This window comes from Nematostella vectensis, chromosome 15 (assembly GCF_932526225.1).
Source record: "Nematostella vectensis chromosome 15, jaNemVect1.1, whole genome shotgun sequence".
In the NCBI taxonomy this organism is placed as follows: domain Eukaryota; kingdom Metazoa; phylum Cnidaria; class Anthozoa; order Actiniaria; family Edwardsiidae; genus Nematostella; species Nematostella vectensis.
The window spans coordinates 10,329,242-10,353,002 of NC_064048.1; the positions used below are offsets into that span (position 1 = coordinate 10,329,242).

General features: G+C 42.0%; 1 protein-coding gene and 2 long non-coding RNA genes across 3 annotated transcripts; 2 read left to right on the plus strand and 1 right to left on the minus strand.

The window, feature by feature from the left end:
- Positions 1–420: 420 nt before the first annotated feature.
- LOC116607808 lies at positions 421–3,235 on the plus strand. The gene is made up of 2 exons (XR_007306833.1): positions 421–756; positions 2,682–3,235. It is a non-coding gene; the product is annotated as an uncharacterized LOC116607808 (long non-coding RNA).
- A 6,514-nt stretch (positions 3,236–9,749) lies between these two features.
- LOC125560695 lies at positions 9,750–12,969 on the minus strand. The gene is made up of 3 exons (XR_007306788.1): positions 12,693–12,969; positions 10,859–10,892; positions 9,750–10,477 (listed from the first exon to the last, which is right to left on the minus strand). It is a non-coding gene; the product is annotated as an uncharacterized LOC125560695 (long non-coding RNA).
- A 124-nt stretch (positions 12,970–13,093) lies between these two features.
- Positions 13,094–22,816, plus strand: LOC5514538. The gene is made up of 8 exons (XM_032384104.2): positions 13,094–13,964; positions 15,239–15,506; positions 15,628–15,949; positions 17,244–17,405; positions 17,714–17,825; positions 18,321–18,632; positions 19,681–19,874; positions 21,139–22,816. The coding sequence occupies exons 1-8, from the start codon at positions 13,286–13,288 to the stop codon at positions 21,688–21,690; spliced, it is 2,601 nt and encodes an 866-aa protein (XP_032239995.1). The 5' UTR covers positions 13,094–13,285; the 3' UTR covers positions 21,691–22,816.
- Positions 22,817–23,761: the final 945 nt, after the last annotated feature.

Consider the following 23,761-nt stretch of genomic DNA (forward strand, 5'->3'; position numbering starts at 1 on the left):
CTACGGAGGTCGCCGTTTCGAATGCGGGCTTATTATCCCGCAGCGGATATACGTTTTATGCATGCGCTAGTCATTGTGGGCTCAAATAGTGGCCAGTAATTAATGAACGGAGCATGCGCTCTGGATCTCGTCCACGATCGTGGACGGCGGTTTGATCAAACGAACTTGCGACCCATGGCAGAGGTATCTTTTCATCGCTAACTCCAGCCCAGCGAAATACAGAGAAAAGAGGCCTCTGCTAGCAGGGAACAACTCCGCCCCCAAGCACATGACCTATGCGTGCGCCACAAAACTCCCAATATTTAAAAACAAAACATTTCGGAATAACCCAGAATGAGAGCCGGCTAGCACGCTACCTGATGTCTACGCCCCTAATATGCCTCGTACCCAGGCTCTTACTTGCGTGACCGGGCTAAGCGCGCAGGAATAGTACGGCCCTTACCTTGTTCCTTTGTACCGTTGCAGAACTGCCCTTGTGATGAAAGTGTCTAACCAATCAGATAGGACTACATGTGTCCAATCATAGACCTTGTTAGAATACCACACGTGTGACACTGGGATCGAGTGGCAGAACAATCTTCCCTCTTCTTCCCTGGGATCGAGTTTGGTATGGCAGAACGGTCGTTTGTTTATAATATAACTGATTTCTGAGGAATTGATAAAGCAGAGAAACACCCAAGAGAAAAGGATTTAGCAAAAGCCAGGTTATGTTCCCTTACTGGAGTCCGTCCTAAGACGGAGACAAGCCATTAAGAGGTGAGTCACGCTCCACGAAAAATCGAGTCTTTACTTTCGTACCGTCCTTCGCTAGGGGAGATATCCACAATTAAGCAGGTCAAGTAGTTCATAGGAAATATATTTGAAGGCTACTACTGATAAACAAGTGAACGCAATGCGAGTAAAACTTTCAATTGATAATCAATCAGTTCCACTATCTAAGTTGGGCTAAGTTGTACAGTAAGATTGCAGCTATAAGCTTACAATTATCACACAGTCCCCTAAGTAACCTGATTTGATCTTTCTCTGCCTCATAAAAATCAATACGGTGAATTGGCATATCCTCAGATTTGCCTTTTCTAAGGGTCTGTTTACATTACGAATATCAACCCTGGCTGAAGCTTTAGTATGGCCAGGCGACTGAAAATGTTTTTCATATTGTAGCTAGCTTCAGCCTGTACTAAATTCGTTTTTGAACAGCTAAAACTATTCACAGCACCTCGGCATGTTCTTAGCAGTTCTTAAAATTTGGTGAAACGCTGGACGTTCATATAAAAAAAAGGTCCTCATAAAAAAAGAGTGTTCTTTATTTATGTGATTACATGGAGATATTCCATCCACTACTGGAGCTTGGGGTGAAAATCCTAGCACAGGTGAGCAGCCCAGGCTGGAAATCTCGCTCATATAATAGAAAAAGCAATTTTACAAGCATTTTAGGAATACCCGGTTGGACCCCCTGACTGTGCTGAAAACTCAGCCTGGGTTGAAATTTTTAATGAGATAAAAAGAAATCAACAGTCGTTAGAATGCTTCTCTATCAGGCGTGTCATCACCATTGACCACCAAAAAGTTGGTATTTGATTTTGAACAGTTGTCATGTTAGACTTTTTCCATAGCTATCTATGACTGCCAAATGCTGCAAATGCTGTTTGTGTGCCTGCCAATCCTTTGCACCATATCGAATCCTTGCTTAAACAATCCATTAAATTTCATATTTATACTAATAACTATTAGAAAATAATCACTGACACCTCAACCAATCAGCACCCTCTATTTGAACCCCCTAAATCTCATAGTAATTAAAGTTTCAGGGGGCAATAGAGAATTTGAGAATGAGTGGGGAGAATTAGTCAATAGAGATCGAGGCAATAGAGAATTAGTGGGGAGTGTAATTAGAAATAAGTGCTTACTACTTAGTGATTAGTATTCCCTAAGTTGCAACTTTGTTTTCATTGTTTTCCTGGATTATTGTTGAAACGCCAAATTAGCTATAGAGAACTTGCTATAGAGCGTATTTATGTTTTTATTGCTGGCTTAGCAACCTATCTACTACTATGTTAACAGGGGGATTTGTTACTCTGGAGACATTATGCACTTGTATTTTATATTTCGCTGATTTTTTTATTTATGTAAATAAATTATAATTTTATTATCCTGATGTAAAAAAGTTGTAATTTTTAAGCAAATTACAAGCAAAACTGTTGTCAGCAACAGACTGCCACCATCCCCAGACTGAAAAGACACCTCAGTGCATTGTTGGAAACTTCAAGGCATACTGCTTGATCAGCAGTAGCTGAACTTGACTGATAGTGTGGGACTTGAAATAGGGGGAAGGTTTCTGTTTTTGGTCTGTTTTTCCCAAAAATTTGTGCAAAAGTACATTAATGGGGTAATTAATAATTTGTTATTTCTATGTAATCTAAGTAACAATGGCACTTAATCACCTTTAACAGTAAATAAATTAGCCTCAGCTTCAGAAACTGGGTCTTCATTTAGTGTAAAAGTTTTTTTAACATGTTTTTTTTAACTTTGTCTTTGGCTACTTCTTATACGTTCATCTGACATTGCTATTCCTCGTTTGCCCAGATAGTGTTTTTAAGATGAATTTCTAACATCTTCAACATGTTCTCTTGACTCAATTGTAATATGTAATACAAGGTTACAATGATTTTTCTTTGTCACAGGGGCTTCACCACCTTGATTATCTCATCCTGACCAAGTCATTGCACTGCAGTTGTCCACACATCACAGTTGGTTATTGCCCTTGACAAATACTGCAGAGGAATTCCCTTTTAATTTATTTCAGGCAGTGTCAAATTTTGTTATTCAATGTCAAAGGTGCCAAGGTTAACAAAATTGAACCAGAGATTTTGTCATCTTTAGCTCTAAGGCGGCACCAAGCAAATAGTCCAGTTTTGAATTCAACTATGCCATTGGAATTAAAAACACATATAAAGACAGTGTGAGCCTAAGTTTCAGATTATTGGTTCACAAATAACATCGAAATCATGAAGAATTCACATGTTTTACATTGTTTTATTTCAAGCTCTAGGAGATTTTCACTTGTATGTTACACTTGACTTATACTACCTTTGTCCATCTATTCAGCAGGCATGATGGATTTCCAAATTTGATTACTGAAGCAACCTTTGTCACATCATAGCTTTTAATGTTCTGTTGTAGTTATGTAACTATTTATTTGCATAATATTTCAATAAATCACATGTTTCCGTGATGACTCCATTGTCTCTGTTCACTAACCAAATCAACATTCCCCTACTGTAATATGCTGCCCTTTAATCCCCCCCTCTATAATATGCCCCCCCCTCTCAATGATCTGCCCTTTCTTTCTGCCAACCCTCTTTAATAAGCCATCTTTTAAAAAAACATAGCTCTCTAATAAGCTGCCCCTCTGATAAGCAATTCCTTTTTAGAAAGCCACGACTCTATTAACCCACCCCTTGGCAAAATTTCTAGTATTACATTATTTACATACCAGTGTGCACCTTCTGTTAGGCTGCATAGAGTGCATTATTTAATAAGCCACCCTCTCTATTAAGCCAATCTTATGAAACAAGCCAGTCCTCTCCAATAAGTCACCCCTCTAATAAGCCATCACTAACAAGTCACCCCTTTAATAAGCCAGCCCTCTCTAATAAATCACCCATCTCCAATAAGCCAGCCCTCTCTAAAAGCCACCCCTCTCTAATATGGCAGCCCTCTCTAAAAGCCACCCCTCTCTAATATGGCAGCCCTCTCTAATAAGCCAACCCTCTCTAATAAGCCATCCCTCTCTAATAAGCCACCCATTTCTTATAAGCCACCCCTCTCTGATGAGCCATCCCTCTCTAATAAGCCAAACCTGTCTCATAAGGGGGGGAGGGGTGAATAGGGGTCTCCCTAGCAGGATTCTTTCCTACGTGTGGCCAATATAAGTTTTGACACCTATGCGGCAGAGAAAGGGCGTGGTCCCTAAACTCTAAGGGATGACGCGTAGCACTTTAGTCTGTACCTTACAGCACTCGTCAATGATGATTACTGTTGCGAGACGGTCGAGTTTGTGCCCCAGCTCGGAAGGTCTCCACTCCTCTATCGGCTTCTCCGCTGGTATGCAGAGGTAGTGGTGGTAGGTTTGAGCCTTCACCGCGAGGCGCGGGTTGTTGCGATGGTCGTGGGCGAGGTCGTTCTCGGTGATGAGCACCACAACGTTGCGGCCACGGAACATGCTCACCGCCCACTCGGTCTTCCCCGATCCTCCTTGGCCGGCTAGATACGTCTTTGCAGAGGTTGCGGCCACTAGATCGCACGGCAGACTCGGCGCAGTGCTCGGCTCCCTAGCCAAGCTCCCCGACTTCTTCGGACCCAAAGCCGCTTCGGGTCGCCACTCGTACCCAGGCTTCTTGTGGCGCCACTCTCCATACCTCGGATTTCGCTCCACGAGCTTTACACCACTGGGCACCGCCTTTGCGTATATGGCATCTGTGCACACTCGGAGGACGTCTTCGCGAGGGATCCGCCTCAACATGCGTCGCAACGCTATGTTTGTGTACGCCAAGACGAAGGCCCTGATATGGTATACCATGGATACCATTGCGAGCGCCGGACACCGTCTTTGTATTGGATCAGATGAGCCCCGTCGGCATGCTCGAAGTTAAGTAAGTGGTCGGTGCCCGCAAGGAGGTTTGTCAGATACGCGGCTTCTTCACGGTCGCGGACTACGATCGAGGACTCGTCGCCATGGCGAGCGCACTTGCCTACGAAACGGACAGCGAGATCTCGACCCTCAGGGTACTGCGAGTCTTCGCCGCCGGGGCGGCACGCGATGGAGTGAGGGAACTTGATGGAGTCCTTTTTTCCGACGCTATACAACACCTCCCTCGCCGTGGCCATGACGAGGTCACCCGAGTCTAACAGATCCTTGAGCTCTGGCGTGGTGATCCAGCCCTCGTTTTGCTCCAAGTGCTGTCCCACCCTTCCGGAAGTGTAGGGGTGGCAGGCCTCAGAGAACTCCCACTCGGTCAGCTGAATGGCCCCGGTTAGTTGAAGAACCTCGCTCAATGGCTGTCCCACAACATCCGCGATACGATACACGTTCGTAGGGAAGCCGTGTTTCCGTACCAAATCAATGGCGCCCGAGGCGCCGCCGAAGACACTGTCCTCGCATCCTAGGTACGCCGCACGCATGTCGATGTGCGCATGAGGCTGCGCCCCTAAGTTTTCCTTGCTATTCCACACTTTGGGCTCAACCTGCGCCGCTCGCCAGACGTCCCTGTATTTAAGAAGCGTTGGCCTGATGTTCTCTCTTTGGGTCCACTTCTTGAAGCGATACCCTATTGCACCGCCCATCGAGTGCGTAGCTTCGGTGTACTCTTGGTAGGCTGGGTGGTCATCAGGGAGCCATTGAGGATCATATCCTGTCTCGTCTGTAAACGCCCTGTCGATAGCTCCTCCGTCCTGTCCCGATCGGTACAGTTTGCCTTCGTGCGTGACTATAACACGCCCACACAGCCAGATCCTCGTGCTTCTGGGGATCGCCCTGTTTATAAAGCGAATGAGCACCTCTCGCACTTTTGCCTCTCGCGTTTTTGTGGCGGCACTGGTAGCGCACAGCGCTGCCTTCTCCTGACATAACGAACGAAGCTCCCTCTCAGCCTCGAAGTCTAGGCCGTGGACGCTCGCGATCGCAGGTGGTTCAGTCGGAAGCTCCGCCCAGGCGTGGTTATTGTGGCAAGGGATGCGGATTTGTTTGTACCCCCTCTTGTACCCCCTCTTGTACTTCGCTGCTGTCGATAGACAGCGGATTAATGATTGCTAACCACTGCTAATCACTCATGTACGCGGAGTGTGTTTTGCGTAGACTTACTTCTGCTAAGTATCCATCTACGCGTAGTGGTCCCGACGTAGATTAATAACCAGCAATTATTAATCTACGCAAAACGCGTTTCGGTGTCACTGAAAGTCCCCAGCCTGGAATGGGGCTGGGGGGTCGGAGGGGCGCTGGGCCCCTCCCAGGCCTAAGACGGGGCTGGGAGGCCCGGAGGGGCGATTCGCGCCCCCCACTCGTTTCACTGAAAGTCCCCAGTCCCCCCCTACTATAATCACGTTTAAAGATTTCGGCAGCGTAATATGATGTGTGATCAGGAAAGACAAACTCGTTCCAAAATGACAATGGCGTGTGGAGTATGGCTATGTCTATTTTCATGTAACAAATGTCAGCAAATGTAACAAATGTCAGCAAATGTAACAAATGTCAGCAAACGTAACAAATGTCAGCAAGTTTCGAGATCTTCACTAGTGCAATATTTCACTATGAAATACCTGTTCAAGCAGAGCACAAGGCTTGGAAGATCTTTAAAAGGTCATATCTTATGTTATAGATAAGACGAGGGAAGTTACAAAATGCTTACTAAGAAAAAGCATCTGCGGCGTCTCATCTATGTCGGCTATCTTTATTTTCGGCTTTATTGCACTAAGCCTGAACAGTTTGAAAACGATGATAAAAAGGATGATGAAGCTATGAATTGACAAATCTGCACCAATACATTTTGAAATTTTGGAATAACTTATACGCTGGAAATCGCTTCTTTTTCGCCGCATCATCCGATTAGTCGGGACGTATCGCCCTTTTTCTAGCTAATTTAACAATTGTGCAATTCACGGTCATTTTGTTGTCAAATACCAGGATTAGTAATCTTAGTATAATTTTTAATAGATCCGCTACAGTCTTTTTTTTTTTTTTGCTGATGTCCGCCCATCCAAAAAACAACAAACCCTCCCCCCTTGACCCGCTTAATTTCATTTCGAACATTTGCATCTAATTGTATATTTATGAGTTTGGGATTTGCTGATTTAAAAAAAAAACATTGTTTACAAAAGAAATAATGTGTTTATAATGTGACTGTGACTCGTTTTATTTAAAATCTTGGGAACGTAATGGTCTTTTTCTCATTTATATGACATTTCGTTTGGCTGCCCAAGTATTCTGATTATTCCTTAAAAAATCAATCCAATTGTATCTAATTTTACACGTGTAAAATTGGATATCAACTCCAAACATATCACTTGGGAAATATAGTGATTAATATAGTGGCTTATTAGAGAGGGGTGACTTATAAGAGAGGGGTGGCTTTTCAGAGAGGGCTGGCTCATTAGAGAGGGTTGACCTATTAGTGAGGAGTGGCTTTTAGAGAGGGGTGGCTTATTAGAGAGGGGTGGCTTATTTGAGAGGTGTGGCTCATTAGAGAGGGGTGGCATATTAGAGAGGGGTGGCTTATCAGATAGGGGTGACTTATCAGAGAGGGATGGCTCATCAGAGAGGGGTGGCTTATTAAAGAGGGCTGACTTATTAGAGAGGGGTTGCTTATTAGAGAGGGGTGGCTTATTAGAGAGGGGTGGCATATTAGAGAGGGGTGGCTTATCAGATAGGGGTGACTTATTAGAGAGGGATGGCTCATCAGAGAGGGGTGGCTTATTAAAGAGGGCTGACTTATTAGAGAGGGGTGACTTATTAGAGAGGGGTGACTTATTGGAGAGGGGTGGCTTTTAGAGAGGGGTGACTTTTATTAGAGAGGGGTGACTCTAGAGAAGGGTGGCTTATTAGAGAGGGGTGACTTTTATTAGAGGTTTATTAGGGTTGACCTATTAGTGAGGAGTGGCTTTTAGAGAGGGGTGGCTTATTAGAGAGGGGTGGCTTATTTGAGAGGTGTGGCTCATTAGAGAGGGTTGCTTATTAGAGAGGGGTGACTTATTAGAGAGGGGTGACTTATTAGAGAGGGGTGGCTTTTAGAGAGGGGTGACTCTAGAGAAGGGTGGCTTATTAGAGAGGGGTGACTATTATTAGAGAGGGGTGGCTTATTAGTGAGGAGTGGCTTATTAGTGAGGGTGGCTTATTAGAGAAGGGTGGCTTATTAGAGAGGGGTGGCTTATTAGAGAAGGGTGGCTTATTCGGGATGGGTGACTTATTAGAGGGGTTTGGCTTATCAGAAAGGGCTGGCTTATTAGAGAGGGCTAGTTTATCAGAGAGGGCTGGCTTATTAGAGAGGGCTAGTTTATCAGAGAGGGTTGGCTTAGAAGAGAGGGCTGGTGTCGCAATAGTGCCTCTGATTGAATGAATCATTTTTCTCCACGTGAAATTCAGATTTTATTATTAGAAATAAATAAACAAATTAAACAAAATAAATAAAAATCACCCGCCCGCGTGCTCTCGAGGTAGAAATCGCGACCAGAAATGAAATATTTTTGGCCTAATCGTTCCCTATTTCATGTGCACTGTTTTAAGAGGGATTTTTTCTCCTGGGGACCTCAACTCCTGCATTTTTTGCGAGCATAATAAACGAACCGCGAGAATGTTTATGGGGTATGCACCCCAGAAATCTAGTTAAAGTATTTGGAAGCCCTCCGGCTCAACCGGCATGTCCGCTCATATACAAATATACAAGTACCACTGCGAGCTTGGACGAAATATCCAAGAGCAAATGGTCATCTAAATGGGTAAACGAATCCAAGCTCAAAGTTATGGCTACATGCCTGTAACCGCGTATGTTCTTCCTGTATGTTAGTACAAAAAGAAAATCCTATGGACGGGAAATTATGATCCGTCGCAGAACAATAGAAATTTTCTTGCATACTTGATTAACAAAATGTGAATATGTTAGACAGAATTGAGAATTTTGAACTTGAAATCCTGCATCACTATCGTCTTTCTAAACAAAATATTCATACATTATGTTATTTTACCGTAGGACCTAATCGTTTTACAGTTTTTCTTAAGCAACACACATCAAACAAATAGACAAAGACACTAAACAGTAGTCAGAGAGATAAAGGGAGGGAGAGAGGAGAGAGAGAGAGAGGGGAGGCGGGGGGGGGGGGCAACAAATGCGCAAAAATAATAGTTGTTAATCGGTAAAGTAAACCGCGAAAAGCACACACAGGTGGAAAACAAGGCATTTTGAAAATATATGTATAAGCGTTGAAATTGAAAAAAAAAAACCGCACTTAGGACCATTTCCATTTATTAGACAATGATAAAATGACCGAGACTATATTTAAAAATGAAAAAAATCTGCACAAAGGTGTATCTAAATTATTGAACCTTTTATGAATTATGATTTAGATTTAGCTTTGTTCACTTCATTACTAGTTTTGCTGTTTTATGAGTTTTTATTGTGGCTCAGAACAGTTCACAGTTTTATTTTGGCAGTATTTTTTTATAGAGTTACAATTCATAAAATTAAGTAGGCAAGGAAGTCCAGAGAAGCCAAAGGCTTATAAAATAGGACTCCCTTCTAACATATCCATAAATACATAGAAGTGGACCTTTTGCTCTCGTGGGCGGTGCTGCCCCTCTCTGGTTAAGGGCCTTGTTGAATTGTGTATTGAAACATTTGCCCTATAATGAAAGAGAATCTCTGATTTAGGCATATTATTTCCTATGACTACGCCTATTTTACTATTTCTAAGGCGTTGTAGGGAGTAAATACAGTGAAATCAATCTGGCTTGAGATGATTTTGCACAACATATATACAGTAATGAAATCTGGAATCCGGCCTTCAACTGCACAAATACATGGATCTGAGAGCTGGACTCGCAAAATCCAAGATGGCGGCCATGACACAGCTTATGCAGAAGGTATTGATTATAGCGCAAATATTCTTGGGTATTTTGCACAAACAGGAGACAACGAAAAAAAAAAATGCATTTTATGACTGGGCTACCACAGGTTTTCTAGTAAAAACACTGACAAGACAACTAAAGGTTATAAACTGAATTTATAAAGAACTAAACAAGGAACAGAACAAATGACATTTCAACTCAAAGTACAACTGTATTTATTTACTACACAAATCTGCGCTAGTTAAACTTTGCCACTAGATTCTATTCATATTTAAAGCATATCTCTGGCACTGCTGTCATACGACCCTCTGTCATTTATCTCCATAAGACCCGATCGAACATACAGTTTACTACGTATGGTTGTGGAGTCTTAAAATAAAACATAAAAAGAGACAACGCAAGGTTACTGGTCCCCTCCCTATCCATTTTCTACATTTTTAATAACAGAAAATGGTAGGGATATTAACCTGGTTCACCAGGGGGTATCATCAGGAACCACCTGATTCATTGTTGCCAGCTTAAGCGAGTCACAGTTTGGCCGATCAACTTCAGACAAACCAGAAAGCTGGGGGATTTTATTTGTACTATATGCACTTGCACCCTATTTGTACTGATTCGATCTCAAGCTGTGTCGAGGTCGCAATCAAATGATGTGTTACATCTGCAATCTCAATACTCGCCATCACAGTTGAAAGGTGGATGATTAGCTTCTCAAACAACGTTTTTTCACTGTACGATACAGATCCGATAAAAGTTCACATTCTGGCACAGTTGGCACTTGGATCAGGCGATGGTGCTCACTTGCATGTTGTCATTGTTTGAATCTTGCTATGGCACATAATTGGTTGCTGCCACCATAAAGACCTGGGAGAGGTTATACATTAGTTGTGAAAGACACTGAAGAAATCCAAAGAGCAAAAAACATCCTAGTGAAACTTGGGTGATGATGTGAATGACAAAAAATTTACATATGTTGAGACTTTTTTAATTGTCAGTCAAAGTAGTTTGATGTTTGCTGGACACAACAAAAGTGTGTACTTTGCTCAATGTTTTGAAGCTCACATTTCATGAATTTGCGTGAAAAAAGAGATTTTTTTTATTTAGGATAACAAAATTCTTGAAAACCGGTGACAACAAATGTTTTAGTATAATCTTTGACATGGCGACCAAAAGTAAGCCCCAGTATTACCTTTACATATGCATCAGTGGTTCACAACATGTTTGCATGTTTGGTTGGACTTTTACCTTGTATGTCTCCTGGTTCTTCTGCCATTCCAGCCTGTCAAACAGAACATGTTTAGTTTTTTTTTAAACAACTTTTTCTTGTGGTGTAATACCGTCATAGTGCCTCAATGTGGGTTGTGCAGACCAACATACAGTTGAACTAACAAAAAGGGACTAACTGGGACCTATTAATTTAGTCCCATATACACATGAAATCACATTTTAGTGTATTTTGAGCTTGTGTGAGAAAATTAAAAACTGGGTCACTTTTTCAAGTTTCAAAACTATGTTGATGTCCTACTTCTCCAAAAACCCATTAGAACCCTTTCTATAATCTTATCCATTGCTTGAAAACCTCTACCAAGGTTGTCTAGGAGTCATATGGGTTAAGTCCAAATGTTTGCTTTTTGCTTGGCACATGGGGCTTTATACACACACATACTTTCCAAATAAAGTGCAAACCAAGTCACAGTGACATTTAGCCTACACAGCTATATGCATATACAGTATTGGAACCAGAGTGTGACACATGACTCACATCTGTGACTAAATATAAGCTTTTTCCAGCATAATATTGAAAAATGTATGTGATATTATTTCTGTATGTTTATGATTGCAATAAGTGACAAATCTTTTTTAAATTACTTTATGTTGTATGACGACTTCAAACACAAGTTACTGTATATACATGTTCTGAAACTGTTTACCACCTTTTACAAATCGTTTTTTGCATCTTACAAACTCTTTAACATTATTCTATTTTGCTTTCATGCTTGATTTGGAATTTCCAAAATTCCAACATTCACCAGATCCTGTTTTTGTTATTAGGTGGTAAACCTTTAGAAAGCTAGTAAAGTTCCAAGGAAGCATATAAAAAATTAGCATGGCAGGGTAAACTGTTGGTAATGGATAAAGATGATTACAACAGACCCTTATGTTTAAAGGCTTTTGTTTAAGTAATTTTGCACATGAACCATCCATAACTCATAAAGCGTGTGCATAAATATTATGCACACAAAGCAATACATAATAAGGCTTTTGTTCAGAAATAGGGTCAGCGAAGAAATATTTTAGTCCAAAAGAAGTGAATACAAATACAGAACTCTATTTCAACGCTTTATAAGCTTATAGATAATACAAAAATGATTATTTGAGATCGTTAAACACAAGTATGGCTCAACATCATTCAAATCCCGCTCCACTAGAGCTAGGAATGCGTTTAAAAATTAAAAAAATCACTAACACTTAGATTCTAAACAATGCTAATATAGGGCGCTTCCTATATTTTTTCTCGCATTTCCTTATTATTCGTTCACTATGAGTTCCGGACACCACAAACGGCTACCGACACGTGGATTACAAGGGCAAAATGACACAAATCGGAATCCACTTTAATCGGGAAAAGCTGTAAGGATAACCAAATATCATTATCCCTTAAGAGAACATAAAGTCTCACTTGATAAGATTGGTGTGCTTGCAGATAATATATTAACAAAGGGATGTATTTTAACAGAGAAACAAAATCAATACTTTGAAAGTGTCACTGGATGCTTGATGTCGGATTCCTTGGAACGGCGTAAAAACCTTACTTAATTTTAAAAACAGGGCCTGATTGAACTTAACAAATCGTCTTAAGTAACATAATTAAACATGCATTATTCCATGACTTTGTTGGGCTAATAACTTAAGGTTGGATGGAGTTTGCTTTTTTCATCAGTTGAGCTAATACTTTTAAGTATTAATACTTAAAAGTATTACAATAGTCTTCGCTGTTTTGCTTAGAGATTTTTAAGAGGAACATATTCAGCAGAACTTCATCTACCCAAAAATTATTATAATTAATGGAGATCCTTACCTTGAATAAAGGGTAAATGCTGAAAAAGTGATTCAAAAAGTTAACAATTCCAACACGACCCTATGAACGATCTCCCCTTGGCACGATCTCCACCAGGTACAAGACACGATCACAAGGCACTTTGATTGGATGGACGGTATGGGAGATACAAGAGACAATCTGATTGGTTAGACACTTCTGCAACGAGGACCATTCTGCAACGCTACATTCCTTTGCAACAGCGCTAAACCTTCCCATGGCTCATTGCGCCCTATAGTATATTTTTCACTTGTTTTTACTGACTTGAGACGCCTGGATACATGGCAGAGGCAGGTCACCAATGCTAAAAACCCTGAGCTGTGGTTTTCCCGCATATGATACCCATAACTCCTAGCGATCCCGCGTTATATACCCATGGTGCCTTGCGGTCGTGGCGTAGCTCGCGGTCGAGGCTTTCTTGCTGGTTTGTGGGAGCGAGGCTGAACACATCGCTTTATTTTTAGCCGAGAATTTGGTCTCGCTTTCGCGCGTAAACACAGGGAAAACCTCCGGAACATCATAAACTCTGCCAAGAACAAGCAAACAGCAAACTTTACACAATCACTGGCCTAGAAATGGCCGAGACCTTGGCAGATTCACTGGCTGAAGAAACAACAATACCAGCACAAATAGTAATTGATCAAAGGGTAGACGACTCGACGATTTTGCAAGAAAATATCAATGAAACTATTACAACTACAACCATAGAAAGCGGATCACATACATCGCAACACGCTCAAAGTATTGTTACAAGTGCTCCAGTTAGTTTAAGCGAGGAAATAGCAACTTCTAATGTTCTACGTGAAAGCATGTCTGTTAGTACTCAAGTGAATGTGATGTCCGAGTCGGCGATGGACGCGGGACTCGAGGAACAAAATATGTTACAGGGCGAGGAAAGCGGGGTTCTCGAAGGGGATGACTCTCTCGCCCAGGCTTCAGATACGGTGACTATTTCTCAGCACACTATAGTTGGCATTGATGGTGGCTTACAAATAGCTTCCAACGGACTAGAGCAGACCTCGGCAAATTTCCCCCCATGGGCGAGTCGTCTACATGACTGTGAACTAATAGGGGACTCCTACAGGGGATATGTAACGAACGAGGTGGAGCTAGACTTGATTCTTACACTACATAAGCAGCATACTAACAGCTGTTGGGGAACAAGACAGTCTCCGTCATCTGCGAAGCCATCAATCAGGCTGATGTGGAAATCACAGTACGTTCCTTATGATGGGATACCCTTTCTTAACACAGGTAACCCAATAATGCTACCCCCTCACATGAGGGGGGGGGGGGGGTACCCTCTGCTAGGTTTCCTTTTCTTATTGCCTTTAAGTGTTGTTTGTGCTCATATTTCTGTTAGTTAATCATAGAATCTCACTTATTATTATCTCATGATGCATCAGCGCCAGTTGCCGGCAGCGCTTTTTAGTTGAATGCTATGTAACAGGTAACAGGCCCGTACCCATGGGGGTGCAAAATCTGAAAAGGTGGACCTAATTTTTCTGAGGGGGGGGGGGGGGGGTTCTCTGATAAAAATCTAACCACCTTCAAAAGAACAAAGAGGGATATTTTATGCCTTTGCAGTATCTCCACGAAACGTTTATTGTCGGATTTGGCTACATAGTAATCTAGCTTATGATTTTGAGTTTTGTCTTCAAATAGCATGTCTATTGAGAACCAAAATTTGACTTTTGGCCGTTTTGGGGGGGTGCGTTCAAACCCCCTGCACCCCTCCTGGGTACGGGCCTGTGTAACCAGGCATCCTTGGGCCTCTACAGCCATCTTGTTTTCCGGTTGTGTTCTCTTTTTAACTCTCCTTGTAGGTAAGCCAATTCATACCTACAATCTGTTACAAAACTAATGGGACACTTTCCCTCCCCCTTCCTCAATGTTGGAGGGCAAATGATCACCTTGCTACTGCTTGTGTTTTGAGCTGAAAAATCGCCTCTAACCAATATTAATCAGGGGGAGAGGGTTGGCGGTTGTTCGTATAGGAAGTGTCCCACTTACTTTTATTGTGGATTGTAGATCAGTGTCCTTACTTGGTTATTAACCACCTAACTGACGTGAGGGTAGTGGTAGGATTGCCAGGTAAATAACTTCCAACACAGACCTAGGTATGAATTGGCTGAACATTCAAAGAGAGTAATACAGTGAACCTAGCAGGAAAACAAAATGGTGGAAATCCTGGAAGGATTGGTTACATAGCAATATACCAACATAACCAAGTACTGCTGGCCGGAACCAGTACAGCTAGGAAGCCAGTTATAATTGCCTTTAGGTGTGTTGATTGTACTTATCTTGATGTAAGTTAGAGCATGTAGGTTCTCACTTATCATTACCTTATGATTATTAAAGGTTATTATCTATCAACCAGGAAACACTGTTTGCCTTTGGTATCATCGATGGTAATCATTTGTCTATCAGCTAGAACAAACATGGTTATGATTTTTGATAGTAATAATCTGTCCATTAGCTAGAACAACAGATGGTAGCCTTTATGATTGTTGATGGTTCTGTCTCAGGTCGTAGAGCAACTGTCATGGAGTGTCAGTACGGCCCAAGAAGAAAGGGCTGTATCGCCAAGAAATCCAATGAATACGAAGATGAGAGTGGACAACTAAAAAAACCTCACAGGCCAACCTGCCCTGCAAGGATATACATCAAAAAAGTGCGGAAATTCCCTGAATACAGGATTGACCCAAACTTGGAAGGGAAGAATGTTAGACAAGCTCAGGAAAGGGCCTTGACAACTCTGCGACTGGCAGGGGTAGAGATGGGAGGAGAAGAGAGGTGGGTATCTATGCTAGAGGGTTGCAGTTTTGTCACTCTTAGCAGTGTCGTCACCCCTAGCAACTGAGGGTGTATGTCTTGAGAATTGTGTCTTATTGACACTTTAATTTTGAATTTGCAGGTTTTATGTCCAGTTGCCTCTCCCTATCGCACATGAGTATCATGACACAGATGATGTTCCCATGGCAACCTTAGAAGACCAAGGACAGCGTCTTAACCAACAGATTATCTCCAAGATCCAGGAGTATGTAGCAAGAGGTGTGACGGGTCTTTACGCCATTAAGCACCTACTGAAGGAGTTTGTTGAGAAGGAGATGTTCTCAGGCCAGGAAGCTCCGCCCAAACACAACAAGGCGTACTTTCCAACCATTATTGACATCCAGAACCACATGCATCAGGCACAAATGGCGCTGGCATCAGGCACTCTGATGGCGTTACCACCGGTAAGGACCCCTAGTTACTACCTGTAAGGACCCCTAGTTATCACCGGTAAGGACCCCTAGTTACCACTAGGGTATGATAACACCATCAGGCACTCTGATGGCCTTACCACCGGTAAGGACCCCTAGTTACCACCGGTAAGGACACCTAGTTACCACTAGGGTGTGATAACACCATCAGGCACTCTGATGGCGTTACCACCGGTAAGGACCCCTAGTTACCACCGGTAAGGACCCCTAGTTACCACTAGGGATGATAACACCATCAGGCACTCTGATGGCCTTACCACCGGTGAGGACCCCTAGTTACCACCGGTAAGGACCCCTAGTTACCACCGGTAAGGACCCCTAGTTACCACCGGTAAGGACCCCTAGTTACCACCGGTAAGGACCCCTAGTTACCACTAGGGTATGATAACACCATCAGGCACTCTGATGGCCTTACCACCGGTAAGGACCCCTAGTTACCACCGGTAAGGACCCCTAGTTACCACCGGTAAGGACCCCTAGTTACCACTAGGGTATGATAACACCATCTACACCTCCTCACCACTGGTATGGTATGAGAACACCATGTACACCCCCCTTACCACTGGTATGATATGATAACACCATGTACGCCCCCCTTACCACTGGTATGATTTCATAACACCATGTACACCCCCTTACCACTGGTATGGTATGATAACACCATGTACGCCCCCCTTACCACTGGTATGATTTCATAACACCATGTACACCCCCTTACCACTGGTATGATTTTATAACACCATGTACACCCCCCTTACCACTGGTATGATTTCATAACACCATGTACACCCCCTTACCACTGGTATGATATGATAACACCATGTACACCCCCCTTACCACTGGTATGATATGATAACACTATGTACACCCCTCACCACCGCTATGATAACACCATGTACACCCCCTCAGCACCGCTATGATAACACCATGTACACCCCCTCACCACCGCTATGATGACACCATGTCTACCCCCTATCACCGCTTTGGTATGATAACACCATGTACACTCCCTCATCACTGGTATAATAACACCATGTACACCCCCTCACCACCGCTATAAAAACCCCATTTCTACCCCCTATCAAAGCTATGTGATGATGACACCATGTACACCCCCTCACCACCGCTATGATAACACCATGTCTACCCCCTATCACCGCTATGTTATGATGAGACCATGAAAGCCTTCACCATCCCTGTTATGACCCCCTCACCACTGCTATAATATGATTACATGAATTTTTACTTTTGTTGTAACTTTTATTAGCTGACCAACCTTCAGATTCCCAATCAACACAAAGACAGACCCCGTAAAAGGAGGAACCATGAGAAAGTGACACAGACCCCCCAGGGTCTTGCTACTGTACACGCTATCGCCAGCATCCAGCAACACCTGGATGACAGCATCTCTGAAGAGGAGCAAAAACAGGTAACCTCCAGAAGTCCTCATACTAAATTCATTATTGATGAGTGAATTCGGGTTCTGTTGATCAGTGGAAGTTTGCAAATGAACACTAAACCATTCCAAAAATGAAAATAAAATATCCATCAAAGGTCACATATTATCAACCTTAATTGAATATTGGATTTATTGTTTGTGAATCAGGAGTCAATAAAGGCGGTCAAAGATAAAGGCTGTCACCAATTCATTGCTATAATTATTGTTTGTGAAACGCCAGTTGTCCAGGAGGTATTTGTGAGTTGAAACCAAATGGCTTTTCATTTATTCATTTACAGTCAGAGCAGGAAGACCTAGAACAGCAACTGAACAAGATCCATCCACACAACACAGGAGAGCACCAGATCTTAGTGACACCCTCCAACGGAATGCATGTACAGACGAAAGATGGTAAGCTTGAAGATACACCCTCATTGGTATGCATGTTCATACGAAAGACTGTAATCTTTAGAAGTCACCCCCTCATTGGAATGCATTTTCAGAGTCCCTCCCCAGGGACTCTCTCCAGTGGAATGCATACGTGTAGAGAAAAGATGGTAAATGCTTTAAAAGCTACCCCCTCCCCCCATGTGTCCTCCATAAACACACAGACCCTTGACCAATCAGAGCTCGAGATTCACACAAGTGCCATTGTATAAGAATAAATAGATAAACTTATACAGTACATAGCTTATATTTTATAAGAATAAATAGATAAACGTATACAGTACATAGCTTATATTTTATAAGAATAAATAGATAAGCTTATATTAAATAGAATAGCTTATATTTTATAAGAATAAATAGATAAACTTATCTACAGTACATAGCTTATATTTTATAAGAATAAATAGATTAACTTATACAATACATAGCTTATATTTTAATCTGTAAAATTGATTTCAGGACAAGTTGTAATTGTTGTCACGTCAAACAGCGTTTTCTCAAGCCAACAAGATTCCGAAACACCCAACACCTTCGCGCTGACCGCACTACCTGCATCACAAATCAACACCTTGTCACACGGGACCCTCGGAACACTTGGGGCGGGAGGTCAGACTGTACTCATAACCCACCCAGGCGAGCATGGACAATACCTCACTCAGTCGGACAATATCCTGACGGTACTAAACTCAGGGCTTGCGACCACCGATGAGGGGGCGCTGCTTGGGATAGCTTCCAAAGGCGTGGGTACTACGGCTGCCACCCGACCATCAGGTGAGAGTTACAATAATGTGGTCATTGGTAGAGGTCTTCATTGTTCCACTTATTGTTCATTATCACAGAATAAATAAGTTTCTATTAGTACACGCCCACAACTGCTTATCTTGGTTGGTAGTACTTACAGTACACATAGATTCGCAAAACATAGATATATATACAGCAGATATATTCCAGTTGAAGGCTTTCACCTGGAGCCAAAATAGTGCTCAACTCGACAGGAGCTGTTATACAGTACTTGGACACTCAGTGCATTTGATGCAGTTTAATACAAATCTGTTTCGTAGACCAACGTTGCCCTTAGTCCACCCTTCAGTTAAACTAACATTCACTGACATCAATGTTTATCTATGTAAAATGTGCATGAATTGAAAAATCGCTACAAACGGTGCGTGCGCATAAAGCAGATTTGTATTAAACTGCATCAAATGCACTGAGTGTCCAAGTACTGTATACAGCAGATATAGATATAAAGTTATAAAAGTAAATGAATAATTGTAAAAGCGTATTGAAACACAGCATAATTTTGGAGGAGGAAAGGTGAACAAGAGGTGTGAAAATAAATGTGCTTTAGATGCCCTTGAAAATTATTATATAGGGTTTATTTGCATTCTGCTTTAGAAGTTTGTTTAAACTTAATTTCATTGGTTTGATAGGTACAGTAGCGTGATCACTTGGAATGGGTGCTTGAGAATTTTATATAACTTGTTATAGTGCTAACCAAGGCATTTCTTGTCCATGCCCTTCCTAAGTTATGTGATCATTAAGAAGCAACAAACCATTTCCACTCAAAGACATAGCCGTAGCAATCCTCAAATAATTGGGGGGGGGGGGGCACGATACAGAAACATTAATAAAACAAAGGGGGCACAGCCACGCCCCTACTGGTCATTTTCTTATGATATTTGAAAATATTTGGGGGGGGGTTTGTGCCCCCAATGCCCCACCCCCTGCTACAGCCCTAGCAAGAACATGTTTGAATCAGTTATGCAACTGTAAACACAGGAATGATTCTATAGCAATACTACTCTTGGTGTTTCCATAGTCCCAGAGCAGCTCCTTGCGAGCCAAGCTGCAGTGGCTGCTGTGCTTAACGCTGCTGCGGCATCTATTGGTTCTGATGAGGATTCCAAGCAGGCTGATGAGGAGGGGAAGGAGCCACCGGCTAAACGCCGAGCTATGGCTACCATTGATCTGTCATCACTCGTCAAAGAAGCAGTAGTTTATGACCACAGTCAGGTAAGCATCTCCCAGGGGGTGGGGACTCTCCCGAAGAGTAGACGGGGGTGATTGTACCATCTTTTAGGGTATAAAATATTTCGACCAACTGTGCCTTAGGGGTTGTTGAAGGATTTTTCGTGTTTCTGTTATCTCTTGGGGTATAAAATTTGACCAACTGCTATTCCTTAGGGGGTGTTTAAAAGTTTTTTCTGATTCTGCTTTCTATTAGGGTTAAAAATCCCTTGACCACATACAATTTGCCAATTTGCAATCTCTTAGGGGTAAGAATTTCTCTTGACCACACCCAAAGTGCTATCCCTTAGGGTTAAAATTGATTTTGCCACTGATCACCCTTGTCTCCCCCCTGGAGCATCTCATCGCTAGCTTCCATTGATCTTCCTTGCTAGCAGAGGCCTCTCTTCCTTGTATCTTCCTTTCTCAAAGTTAGAGCTTGAAGCTAAACATCCTTGCTAATTTGGTTTGATGTGCTGTAATTTTGTTTAAAATAGTTGCAAAAAGAGTTAAAAGTTGACTGTAAACCAACTTATGTGTGTTCCTGAAATCACACTCTTTTTGTCTTATAAATGGATTTCCATAACTTGTTAAAGGGGAAAATATATCAAAACAGGTTGTTTTCACATAGGCATACAGCATATCATACCAAAACAACCCTTGTATTGCTTGATTGCACTGATTCCACAATGTATATAGACCACCCAGTTTTTCTACAGCTTGTCTGTAGTCTTTCTAGTCATACCACCTAGTTTTTTTCTACAGCTTGTCTGTAGTCTTCCTAGTCATACCACCTAGTTGTTCTACAGCTTGTCTGTAGTCTTTCAAGTCATACCACCTAGTTATTCTACAGCTTGTCTGTAGTCTTCCTAGTCATACCACCTAGTTTTTCTACAGCTTGTCTGTAGTCTTTCTAGTCATACCACCTAGTTTTTTCTACAGCTTGTCTGTAGTCTTCCTAGTCATACCACCTAGTTTTTTCTACAGCTTGTCTGTAGTCTTTCAAGTCATACCACCTAGTTATTCTACAGCTTGTCTGTAGTCTTCCTAGTCATACCACCTAGTTTTTCTACAGCTTGTCTGTAGTCTTTCTAGTCATACCAACTAGTTATTCTACAGCTTGTCTGTAGTCTTTCTAGTCATACCACCTAGTTTTTTCTACAGCTTGTCTGTAGTCTTTCTAGTCATACTGCTTGTTTGATCGGTTCAGGTAGATGTACCAAGGTATTTATTCCCTATAACTAGATTTGAGGTCAATTCTTTTTAACAGGGTCAGATGGTGACTGTTAATGAAGACCATGTGACCACAGAAAGTCATGTGACCTCTTCAGCCCAGCTGACCTCCGCTCTACAAGCCCAGTCCACCTCAGCCCTCAACACAACAATTCCCATAACTTTTGAAACCAAGCAGGAGGTCGCTGCTATGGAAGCACAGCCCCAGAGGGAAAATGAACAGGACCATGCACCTACGGTGCTAGAGGGGGGAGCAATAGGAGATTATGCAGATATCAGTATCCCATCAACCACTGCACCGCAGCTAATGCAAGCTAACTTTGAAGTCAGAGATTTGAGACAAGTGGCCATGGAAACATCTGATGAGACAATGGCAACCACTCAGGTGATTGACAGCTTTTGCCAGTCAAAGTCACATGACATGAGTGAAGTTGTAAAACTGAGTGCAGAATTGAGCCAAGATGGGGTCAGCGGTAATACAGAGACCATTGAAATGGATGCTACTACATCCAATGGGGAAACCACTGAGGTTTTCAGCCAAGTCGCGACCAGCTACTCGCTGGTAAAGGCAGAGCAAGCAAGCTGTTAAACAACCTATCCACAGGCTAACGAAAATAATATGTGCGACCAATAGCTCAGAGACGTTCCAATAAAGACATAGGACATAGACTAGCCAAATGTTTCAATAATGGTATTATAATGGTGCTATACTAGTCTATACATCATTTTATACCATACCACAACTGAATACATGAAATACCTCACACTAGACCATACCATAATATACCCTGAACTACCATACTATACCCTGACATAGTAACATACAATACAACACAATACCATACATACCATACCATAATATGCCCTGCCCTACCATACCATACCACGACATACCATACCACGACATACCATACCACGACATACCATACCATGACATACCATACCATGACATACCATACCACGACATACCATACCACGACATACCATACCATACCATGACATAGTACAATACAACACAATACCATACATACCATACCATACCACGACATAGTACCATACAATACAACACAATACCATGCATACCATACCATAATATGCCCTGCCCTACCATACCATACCACGACATACCATACCACGACATACCATACCATACCATGACATAGTACAATACAACACAATACCATACATACCATACCATACCATGACATAGTACCATACAATACAACACCATACCATACATACCATACCACGACATACCACACCATAAAATGACATAGTACCATACAATACAAAACAATATCATACATACCATACCACGACATACCATACCACGACATACCATACCACGACATACCATACCACGACATACCATACCACGACATACCATACCACGACATACCATACCACAACATACCATACCATGACATACCATACTATGACATACCATGACATACCATACAATACAACACAATACCATACATACCATACCATACCACGACATACCATACCATACTATATGATACATGAGATACCATCAAAACCACATCTTACCATTCCATACCATATTATTATTAATCTCTAGTTTGTAGGATGACTCCTATAACATCTTAATCATTTAGTGTAATAAGGTGTAATTTAGTTTATTCTTTTGACCTCTTGGATTTGAGTATTTATATGGAACATTCACTTGTAATAAAACAAATTCTGTTTTCTGAGTCGGGCTGTTTGGAGAGGTCTCTGTGGTGAATAACGAACTGCTATGAGCTCTGAAAAAAGATTAATTTGTCTTATATTATTTATATGCATACACACTATTGTCCGAGTATGCCAGGAATAGGTCGAAAGATTATTACTTCTAGAATATTGTTTGTATTATATCCTTTATACAATGGCTCTCCTCGGTAATTTTATTCTATATTTTAAAAGCCACCTTGTGTTATACATTAATTAGAGACCTTGTTATATTATTATCTTATTCGTAATCATCATAGATTGCTAGATAAAAAGAAAATACTGATACAGGTGCATTCCAATCCAAAAAGTAGAAAGAAAATCTCAATAGTGGCTCCATGGATGTCAAAGGCATTCCTTTAGTTGTTTAGTAGCTCTTCAATGGTTTGGTGTACTCACAAGCTGAGACATTGTACAAAGGGGTTTCTGCTGTTTTTTGTGAAAAAGTGATAAACTATAAAATAATGTTTTTTTTTATTATATGCCGCCCCCTTGTTTTGCCCATGAGCACACGAGCCTTTATTAGATCGCGCACATTTCAACATAGTTCAGCTTACATTTCTTGTTTGTGAGCATAAGAAAAATGCACGTGCGCGACTGAGCACAGGAGAACAGAAGTCGGCAACACGGAAGATGTCACGTGCACGTGCCGGGAAAAGCAAAGCAAAACAAAATCAGCGTGATGTGCATGATGACGAAATTACCACTCTACCATAGCAACGCGCTAATTCCCAAGAGACGCAAGCGTGAAAAAGACCCCGATATATTTCAATCTACATCTCAGAGAGCTGTGCGTTGCGTAACCGACTAAGACAGGCCTGGGATCCTGGTTATTGCCTTCCTTTGTGTTGTACAGTTCGCTAGGATAGCGGTGCTGGGGCGGAAATCTTCAGCCTAGCCGTAAAGCTTTAGCTGCCATACCCTCAGTA